The sequence below is a fragment of the Chinchilla lanigera genome, unplaced genomic scaffold (assembly GCF_000276665.1).
Source record: "Chinchilla lanigera isolate Chin_1 unplaced genomic scaffold, ChiLan1.0 scaffold00183, whole genome shotgun sequence".
Lineage (NCBI taxonomy): Eukaryota > Metazoa > Chordata > Mammalia > Rodentia > Chinchillidae > Chinchilla > Chinchilla lanigera.
Genome location: NW_004955584.1, coordinates 50,132 through 60,759, shown reverse-complemented (window position 1 = coordinate 60,759; position 10,628 = coordinate 50,132). Strand labels below are relative to the sequence as shown.

Genomic DNA, 10,628 nt, shown 5'->3' with positions numbered 1-10,628 from the left:
GTCCTGCGCTCGCCCTTGCTGGTGACGCTGCCGCTGGGCCTTGGCACGGCCTCGCTCTCTGCCTTGGTCCGAAGCTGACCGCTGAGCCCATCGTCGCGGCGTGTTGTGGCCTGTGCGTTGGGAAGCCTGGCGAAGTCACGTGAAGTGAGCTGCACGACCAGCGTGCCTCATTCCAGAGTTACTGAGTGCTGGTCAGGTGGGCATGCGGCGGCTCAGGCAGGCAGATCCCTGTGCACTCAGGAGAGGCACACTGGTTTAAAAGAAGTCCTCGGGGTACCCATGGGTTTTCTCGCGCCTGGTGATCCTGTGCTGGGTGGGTGAGATTGTGATTTCATTCTTGCCACAATGGAGATTGAATCTAGGGCCGTAAGAGTGCTAGGCAAATGCTCCTTTTATTAAGTTGCACAATTGGACATCCCCAGCTCCTTTTCTTAAGTTACTCACTTTCCTTCAACTTGTCGTCCTCCGGCCTCAGCTTCCTAAGTAGCTAGGATTCCAGGATTGCATCCCTGTACCTAGGTGTGATCTTTTGATGGATATTATATCCAACTTACCCGGAACATCATGGCCAGTCCAGACCCTAGTTTCTCATAGCCATAGCCTGCTGTGCTGCCTTGGACTCCTGTTCCTCCTCCTTGAAGTATCTTAGCCTCAAGTATAACTCCTAGCAAAGGTCAGGAAGGGAAAACAGTCGTGGCTCGTTTTGAATTTTCCACAAGTAACTGTGAGGTCCAGAAGGAATGCAGAAGGTTGCAAGAGCTGGTCCAGGCCCTGCCACTTAGCGGACAGATACCACTACTTCAGATGTCTCTTAAGATGGATGATGATGCCCTCCCCACCCAAGTCCACAGAAATATTTTCAGAAGTACCTGATATGGATACAGTAGTGAAACTTATTTGTAATGTGTTACAATTTCATTAACTATGTGTAATTCTGCTTGTAGAAGAATGTCATCTCTGCGTAAGCAGATTGCCCACCAGTGGAGCCTGGATTCAAATACTGTCTCTTTTATAAGTTTGGGTGAACTGGTAAATCTTCCTGGGCCTCTAGTCTGTTTGTTTGAAATGGAGATCATGATAGTGTTCACCTGTGGGGCTGTGGCCTATCAGCCATCTATCTTTTTCTTCCCTCCCTCCCTTCTTCCCTCCCTTCCTTCCTTCCTTCCTTCCTGCCTTTCTTTCTTCCTTCCCTCCCTCCCTCTTTCTGTCCCCGTTCCCCTTCCCTTTTTGAGACAGGGTTTCACTGTGTAGTTCAGGCTGGACCTGAGTTCACTGTGTAGCCCAGGCTGGCCTCAAACTCATGGCAGTCATCCTCCCTTAGCCTCCTAAGTGCTGGGATTACAGGCCAGTGCCACCACAACCTCCTTATGTTGCTTTTACAAGGACTTTTTCTTTACTTTTTATGAGTGCTTGTGGTGAAATCAAAATTTTATTTGGCTTGTCTTGTTGATCTGAGATTAGAGGTTCAGACAAAGAAGGGTCCACTGGTCACACAGTAAGTAGGTGTTGATTTCTGGAGTTTGTTTTTAATCCTAGGAATTTGACTCCTGAGCTGTTGCCTTTTAATCCCTTAGCCATGGCACAGAAAATCCTCATTAGGAGCCAGGTGCACAGTGAGGACCAGTAAGATTGAGGTGCCGTTCCTTTCACTGCTATATTACTTTTGCTGTTACTCTTTTCTATTCCTTACTATCTCAACACTTGCAGTGTGTGCCTTATTATCCACTTGGGATTGTCCTAAACTTGTCTCAGTCTGCATTGTCTTCCTGTCTATGAAATTTCTGTCAAGCACACTTCTGTAATCTGACCAGGCAGCACCCTCCTTACACTGGAGCTCAGCCCTCTAGGGCTGCTTGGTGATTTGGCCCTTGGGGACCTGTCTTTTGCTGTGCTCAAGTGACATAGGGTCATCCTATCCACCAGTCCCAAGGGAGATTCTTCTTGTGTTTGACTTCCCAGGTGGCTGTCACCTTCGAAGATGTGGCTGTGAGATTCACTCAGGAGGAGTGGGGGCAGCTGGACCTTTCCAAGAGGACCTTATACTGGGAAGTGATGCTAGAGACCTGTGGGCTTCTGATTGCTGTGGGTAAGGCTCCCCTCTCACCCACGTGGCCACTGGCCACTCTTTCTCTCTGCCCTCTGACTCCAGGCCTGACTAGTCATTGAGACTTTTAGCACTGCCCTCCTTGCTCTACATAGGTGTGTCACTTCTTTAAATCCACCTGTTTGGTTTTTGATTCTTTGTCTCAATTAGCAAGAGTTGGGAGAAAAACAGTCTGTTTGATCACAGTCAAAAGAAAGGGATGTGCTGGAAGGCCATAGGATATTGAGCAGAACCCAGAGGTGACCTGCTCGCTGGATTTCTTAAGGACCTGATGAATTGCCCTGGAGGGAACATATTAGACCTGTGGCTCGGGGTCTCTTGTCCTGACTTCTCTTTGACGGTTTCTTTGTCAGTGTTTCCGTAGTGGCCTCTTGCCTTTGTCATTTTGTAAAAGTAAGTGTTTATATAGTTCTTAGGCCCTAGATTCCCTATCTTCATTTTTCTACATATACTCATTGTTTGTCTATTCATACTGTATTAAATTTTCTGGCATGCTCATCCTTAGCAAGTGTGGAAAATAAGACCATTGTAATAAGTCCTTCATAAAGCTTAACATATTCAGTATCAAGAGAATCTCATTATGGGATCTTGTTTTTATAGTAGCTAGTGGTAAAAGTCCTTCGTTTTGTAAAATGTTGATGATATTTGATGTTTATACAAATATTCACATGTGCCTGTCGGTGCCACTTACCCTCATTGCTGGCGCAAAGTGCCTGACACAGCTTAAGAGAGCCGAGGTACATTTTGGATTGCAGTTTTAGAAGTTTCAGTCCATGGTTGGTGGATCCAAACACAGAAAGAGCAGGTAGAAGGGTCTGGACAAGGACAGCTGCTCATGTCATGTTGGCCAGGAAGCAGAGAGAAGGTAGGATCCAGACCCAAGAATATACCTTTCCTGGTCATCGTCCTAAATGACTGCCCCTAGCCACGCTAAGGCTTTGCAGCTCAGGTGCCTCTAGATGCCTGTATTTTTAACCCTGGCAAATCTGTTCATGAGGGCTTGGTTACAGTTCAGTCTTTCCTCTGTACAAAAGATTATGTCTTATCTAATAAGGCTTCTGGGTTAGTGGGGAGTGCTTTATTGGGTGTGTGTGTGTGTGTGTGTGTGTGTTACCTTTCTGTGGTTGGTCTAAGTCTTTAACAGGTACCCTCGTAGAAATCCCAACATATTGTAGGACAACAGTGGGGAGAAGACATCTCATGCAGCCCCTCCCAGAATTTAGACTCATTCTTTAATTTGAGTGGTCTGTGTTGTCACTTGTCCACCTGATTACCGATCATCAGGGATGCACCCTGGGAGATGAAGGAAATACTTTTCCATGTGCCAGGGGCTACAATCACCCAGGCCCAATGATTAAAATCCATTGCCTGTCCTCATCCTCATAGATTTTGTTTCAGTTGTTCTAAATGGCAGGTAAACATCCCTAAGCCTTGCCAGTTTACAGGCAGGTGAAGGCTCCATTAATTACAAAATTAATTACAAAATACCAGCCATAGCATATGCCAATAAACCCGGCAATGTGGGGTACAGAGGCAGGAGGATTGCTAGTTGTGGACCAGCTTGTATAATGTAGCAACATAGGGAGACCCTGTCTCAAAATAAAAAATGCAAAAATAGTGCTGAAGATATAGCTCAGGGTGAAGGCCGTGGGTTCAATCATGAATATCACACACACAAAAAAAAAAGACCAAGAAAAAAATACACCACGGAAATATGTCTGGACAGTGTTAAGATTCGGTAGGGTGGAAATCAAAGGGAGCTGGGTTTGTCTGTGCAGCCTGTTGTACTCCCTCCAGTATATCAATTCTAAACATGGCATTTTGTAGTTTACTTCTAGGTTGTAGTTCACTGAAGCTCTGTGTCAATGTCTCTTCCCCATCCTGGAGATCTAGGCCATATTGTAAAGATTCTTCATCTCACCAATCCCTGTGTCTGCTTCTCCATCCACAGGCTGTCCTGTGTCCAAGTCAGAGCTGATTTACCAGTTGGAACAAAGACAGGCGTTAAGGAAAACGACAAATGACCTCTCCCAAAGTGTCTGTCCAGGTGGGTGCCAGCGACCAGTAAGGTGAGGGTAATGGTAGAGTGGATGGTAGGGGTGATGGCAGCTTGATTGTTAGGTGATCCTTGCCTCTACAGGGGCAGAGGAATCCTTGGGGCAGTGGAATCCATGATGCCTGTAACCTATGGTTGCTCTGTCAACATGGAGCTCAGTGCCACGCAGGGATTCATGGACCCATGCGCTCTGTCCACAGAATAGGGGCTGATACTTCCCTGGCCACCTCCAGCTGGCAGAGGGGAGATGAAGAAATCAGTCCCCTTCATCACACTCAGTGACAACACATTCAGACACACTTGTGTATAAAGGCTGGGGACTGTGCCCAAGCTGGTGTCCACTATACTCAGTGTGTTCCTAAAAATTCACGACAGTAATACATTGTTGTGTGATAGAGGTTGTGATAGTGTGACACCATTGTGTACTGTACCTGACCATAGTGGGTCGTTCGGTGAAAGGAAGCTCTTGGCATTATTTCTGTTATTTGTCCTAATGAATAATGGTGCATTTAACCTTTCCTTCTGAACTGTGAGCAAACAAAGTCCTTAACAGTGTGCTCTACATTCCATTCCTTCTTGCCTCCCCCACACATCCCCAAGGATCAGTCAGCCTCAGAAGATCCCTAACTGTGTGTCTTCATGCTCCTCCTGTTTTGTAGAGCCCCAGAGAACTTAATATTTCCTGTCTCGACCTGGGCTGCTGAGGGCACTGGGGCCATCATGTGTATTGGTTGGCACACTTTATGGCCAGTGTCTTTTGCCTTTGGTTCTCCCTTTGGCTGTGTTACTACTTATCCTCTCCTCCCTAGTCTTGACTGAGTGGGGGTCTCAACTTCATTTACTCTGTAATCTGCCCCAGACACTCCGCGTTTTCCTTCAGAAGTCTCAAGAATCCATTGCTGAGTTGTTTCGGATATTATTTCTTTGTAAACGAATTTTGCATATGTAGAAATGAGGACTTTGGTTGATCCAGCAGAGCAATGCCTCAGGTCATGAATGCTTCTATGTGAGAACAGTTCAGTTCATGAACAGAAGTGTTGGGCAGAATTTTGCTTCTGTTCTCAAACTCTGCATTAGGTGACAAACATGACCACAGCCATATTCCCCTCATGAACACAAATGCAGCCTTCTTCCCCACTCTGACATGTGGTCGTGGCTTCCACTAGCTGAGACAGCAGACCTGTGCACACTTGCTGTGAAGTTTTTTGCTTTTTAGCACACACAGTACTGTACAGTAGTATTCATTGCAGTATGGCTCCAAAGAATGTGCTGAGCGAATATGGTGGTAAAAAGAAAGTGCAGAGCAGTAGTGAAGGTGACCACAATGCAAAGAACAATAATAAAGATAACAAGAATGCGCGCAGCAAAATGAAAGTAACAAAGTGCAGAGCAAGAATAGCGAGAAGTTTTTGAAGAAAATAACCACTGAATTGAAGAAAAAATTGGAGAAAAGCATGTGTGGTATGTTTGTGACTGATCTGGCCTGAGAGGACAACATGGTGAAGTCAACAATCTTAACTGTTTTGAAGAATAAAGATGCCATCAAAGGAGCTGATGTGGCAAAAGAGTAATGATGCTAACCCAGCAGAGGACACAGTGCTGGAAGAGGTGGAAGACTTCTGTTAGTGTGGCTGAATAGAAACAGCTGGCCGGTGACAGGGTTAGTGAAGCTGTGATCTGTGAAAAGCCAGGAAGTTGCAGTGATTTACTGCAAGAAAACTGTACAGGTGCAACAGGTGATGAGTTTAAAGCCAGTAGAGGGTGACTTGATAAATTTCACAAGAGAAGTGGCATCCACAGTGTGATGCCACATGGTGAGGCTTCCAGTTCTGACAAGGCTGCTGTGGATGCCTACCAGAAAGAACTACAGTTCATGGAGGCAGAAGGATGTGTCGCTCAACAAGTGTACACCTGCAATGAAACAGGGCTCTTCTGGAAGAAGATGCTGAACAGAGCCTGTATCATGCAGGAGGAAAAGGCAGTGCAGGGGCACAGGCCCACAAAAGACAGATTGACCCTTCTGCTGTGTGCAAATACAAATGCCAATCTGAAGATTAAGCTACTACTAGTGTACCATTCTCAGACCCCTCAGCACTCAGGGAACAGGATGTGAACAAGGCCAGACTGCCTGCGATGCGGAGGGCCAATGCGAAACCTTGGGTCACAAGGCAGTTGTTCATGGAATGGCTGTACGAGGTGTTCAGACTCGCCATTGGGAGATGCCTTTCTGACAGCCAACTGCCTAAAAGGTGCCTTCTTCAGATGGACAATGCCCTGGCACACCCTCCGGCCTTGGTGGATGATATGGATGCTGAGTATGACTTCATAAAGGTCGAGTCCTCCCCTGCCCCGCAACATGACACCTATCTGCAGCCCATGGACCAGCAAATTGTCTGCAACTCAAGTTGTCCACAAAGGTGCTCTTCACCAGATGTTTTAATGTAACTAAAGAGACATCCTTATCTCTGAAAGAGTTCTGAAAGAAACATTTCAGTGTTCTCCACTACATCAACCTCATTGACAAAGCCTGGGAAGAGGTCACATACCAGCCTTTAACGGCCTGGAGGAAACTGGCAAGAATGTGTCACTGAACATGACTTCAAGCGGGCGGATGCACAGGTAGTGGAGGAAATTGTGTCCACAGGCAGGAGTTTGAGTCTGGACCTTGATGGTGCAGACATGGAGGAGCTTGTTGAATAGAACTTGCTGAACTGTAGAGTGGACAGCAGAAGGTGCTTGAGGAACATTCCGTGAGGAAAAGAAAGACAGGAAGTTAGCAGTGATGTGATAAAATCCACTAAGGAAGAATGGAATGAGTGCCAGGGTTTCTTTGAGAGACACCACCCCAGCATAATTGTAATGAACAGAGTGTGGAGTCTGATGAAGGATAATGTGGTCTCATTTCCTATGCAGCATAGGAAAAAGCAAGTGATACCGGACAGATTTTTTTTGGTGGGGGGGGATCAAAATTGACTTGCAGCTAAAGGAGCAAGAAGAGAGGAAACCCCTGAAAGAGATCTCCCCAATGTCCTTATGGAGGGGCACTCTCCCTCCAAACAGTAACCTCTTCCCCACACACTCTCTGTGCTCCACACTAGAAGTTACCTCAGGTAAGGTTAGAGTTCTCTCTTTATACTGTATTGTACTTGGTTTCTTTTTTTTTTTTTTTAGTTTTTTTCCAGGACCAGGAATTGAATTCACAACCTTGCGCTTGTCAGGCAGGCGCTGTGCTGCTGAGCTAAATCCCCAGCCCCTGTACTTGGTTTCATATATTTGTGATTTAAAAAAATGCATATGTTCAGAATGAGTTAATGTTATTTACATTGAACCTGATGGAAAAATTTGATTCTCTTTGCTCCCAAGTTCATAGGGGTCAGAACACATTAACTTATTTATATAGAACTTTATCAGGAAACTTGATTCAGTTCACAACCAGAATTGTCATACAAATTAAAGTTGTGAATTGAGGTGCCACTGTATTGCTTCCTTTATCACTGATGCACTTCTGACTCAGTGTAATAAACTATCAAATGAGATTTTTCTCAGTTAATAAAGAATGGTGAAATTGCGTGAAATCCAGAAAAAGTTTCAAGAGTCCTAGGAACAAAAAGAAAGACATTGCAAAAGTGGGTTTCCTGGATTTCAAATCATTCCAGGAGCAGAGTCTTGGTTTTCATCTTCCTATTCTTACTGAAATGCTGATTTGTTTTCTCTGATGTTGCTGTGACTCACAGTTCCTTTTGTGTATTGTATTTCCTCCAGGTAACAGCACAAAACCTAACACCACCAAGCCCAGTCCTGCTTACCAGACCTGGCCTGAGGGAGCCTTGCTCCACGACCATCAGACAGAAGGAGCCTCTCTGGACTCCCTGGTGGAGCTGCACCCCGGTCAGGATGGGCCCTGTGAAGTACAGGAAGGACTCCTGAGACCAGGGCTGGAGGCCCTGAGGGAGAAGCTTCCTGGGGCTGGGGGGCCTGGACGTGATGGCACGGGGTCAGCTGATAGTGTGTGTTCAAAGACTGTGCTTGGGAGTGTGTCTCCACACTCAGCTCCCCCTGTCTGTGACTCCCGTGGGTCAGCTGCAGATCACTTGGTACAAGAGGGGAAAAATGCCTTCAAATGCAAGGAATGTGGGAAAGTGTTTAAGAAGGAACGCTTACTCATTCAACATAAGTTAATTCACACAGGAGTGAAACGCTATGAATGTACAGAATGTGGGAAGTCCTTCCGCAAGAGCACTCATCTCCTGCAGCACCACATTGTCCACACCAGGGAGAGGCCCTATATGTGCTTGGAGTGTGGCAAGGCCTTCAGCCGGAAGTCATATCTTACGCAGCACCAGCGCACGCACAGTGGGGAGAAGCCGTATAAGTGCAGTGAGTGTGGACAAGCTTTTGCCCACCGCTCCACATTTGTTTTGCATAACAGAATGCACACTGGAGAGAAACCTTTTGTGTGCAAAGAGTGTGGCAAAGCCTTTCGGGATAGACGAGCTTTCAATCGTCACAACATCTTCCACACGGGAGAAAAGCCCTATCAGTGCTCAGAGTGTGGCAAGGCCTTCAACCAGCGGTCTTACCTAACATGGCACCAACAGACTCACAGGGGAGTGAAACCCTTCCAGTGCAATGAATGTGGGAGAGGATTTTGTGAGATCGCAGGACTCATTCACCACTATGTCATCCATACTGGGGAGAAGCCCTATAAGTGTATGGAGTGTGGGAAGGCATTCCTACGTGAACCACACCTCAAGCAGCACCAGCGCATACACACTGGGGAGAAACCTTATGTGTGCAGTGAGTGTGGAAAAGCCTTCGCCCACTATTCTACTCTGACCTTGCACAGAAGGGCCCACACCGGAGAAAAACCCTTTGAATGCAAAGAATGTGGGAAAGCCTTCACCAATCGGAAAGACCTCATCCGCCATGTTAGCATCCACACAGGAGAGAAGCCCTATGAGTGCATGGAGTGTGGGAAGGCCTTCAACCGCAGGTCACACCTGATAAGGCACCATCGGATTCACAATGAAGAGAAGCCCTACAAGTGCATGGAATGTGGGAAAACCTTCTCACGGAGCACAAACCTCATTCAGCACTCCAACATCCACACTGGAGATAAGCCCTATAAATGCAGTGACTGTGGAAAGGCCTTCAGCCTCAGCTCCTCCCTAAGGTACCATCAAAGGATGCACACAGGGAAAAACTCAACCAGTATCAGAGATGCGGGAAAATCTTTCACAGGTGTGCAAGCCTCTGTCAATGTTGAAGGATTCATATTAGGAAAGACTTTCTTCACGTAACCACTGAGGAACGTCATCGTTCAAGGGAATCATCTATCAGAGCCTCTGGTCATTCATACTGTAGAGAATCTGGGTTAGTGCCATCTCTGTGAAAAAAATGTGGATAACAATCATTTGTTGTCTAAAGAGTCTTGTTTGAAAATGACCCTGTCTACAGTCTTCTACATCTGAGTATTCACCCATGAGAATTCAGTGGCTTAGGAAAGACCTTTCTTAGGAAAGGCCTCAGCCACATATTTCTAGTACATGCTAAAATGTTATCCAAAGGATTTTTGTTTGTTTGTTTTGTGGTCCTAGGGGATGAAACCCAGAGTCTGTGCACTCAACTACATCCCACCCCATCCAACCACCCCCCTTTTTTGAGACAGGGTCTAACTGAGTCAATAAGATTCCAGGCTAGGCTCAAACTGTGATCCTCCCAGGCTCAGCCTCCCAGAGTGCTGGAATTACAGGTGTGTGCCACATTACATGGCTCCTTCCAAAAGTTGTATACTTTACTTTTTGTGGCTCCTTCTAAAAGTTGTATACTTTACCTTTTCCACTTGAAACTCTGATCCATGTTAAGGTAATTTTTGTATTACAGAAGGCTTGAATTAATTTTTTTGTTGATGAGGAATACAGACATTGTTCATTTAATGGCAGACTTCCGTTCCTGCAACTAGGTCGTTAAATTAACTGGTCACTAAGTGAAGAATTGTATGCAGTATGTATAATGTGTAATATTCAACACAAAGAAATGGTCAAAGGAAACTCCAGGTTGATGACTTTGCTTTTATTTGCATAACTCTTACATGTAGTACTATAATGTATAACAACATAAAATACAGTACTGTACAGTATGGTCAGCAAGAGTTACAGTACTCTGTAAACATGGAATACTGTGCAAAAAAAGACACTGGGGCTCTATAAACAAGAACTGTACCCCTCACTCACCCAAAGAAGGATGGGTTGTAAGTCTGGACAGCCTGCCCCTATTGTAAGTCTGAACATTCGATAAATAGGTCATGGTTGTTTTTTTTTTTTTTCTTTTTGTCTTTTTGAGACAGAGTCTCGCTATGCAGTTCAGGCTGGCCTTGAGCCCACTTTGTAGCCCAGGCCGGTCTCAGACTCACAGCGATCCTCCTACGTCAGCCTCCTGAGTGCTGGGATTACAGGTGTGCGCCATCAC

General features: G+C 45.9%; 1 protein-coding gene across 1 annotated transcript in view; it reads left to right on the top strand.

Annotated features, from left to right (window-relative positions):
- LOC102022242 (paternally-expressed gene 3 protein-like) overlaps nucleotides 1-9,573 on the top strand; it is a gene marked incomplete in the record, with an annotated part of 20,790 nt that extends 11,217 nt beyond the window's left edge. The window contains 4 exon segments of the mRNA XM_013509841.1: nucleotides 1,957-2,086; nucleotides 4,056-4,151; nucleotides 7,923-9,440; nucleotides 9,443-9,573. Coding sequence (XP_013365295.1) covers nucleotides 1,957-2,086; nucleotides 4,056-4,151; nucleotides 7,923-9,440; nucleotides 9,443-9,552 — 1,854 coding nt within the window.
- Nucleotides 9,574-10,628: the final 1,055 nt, after the last annotated feature.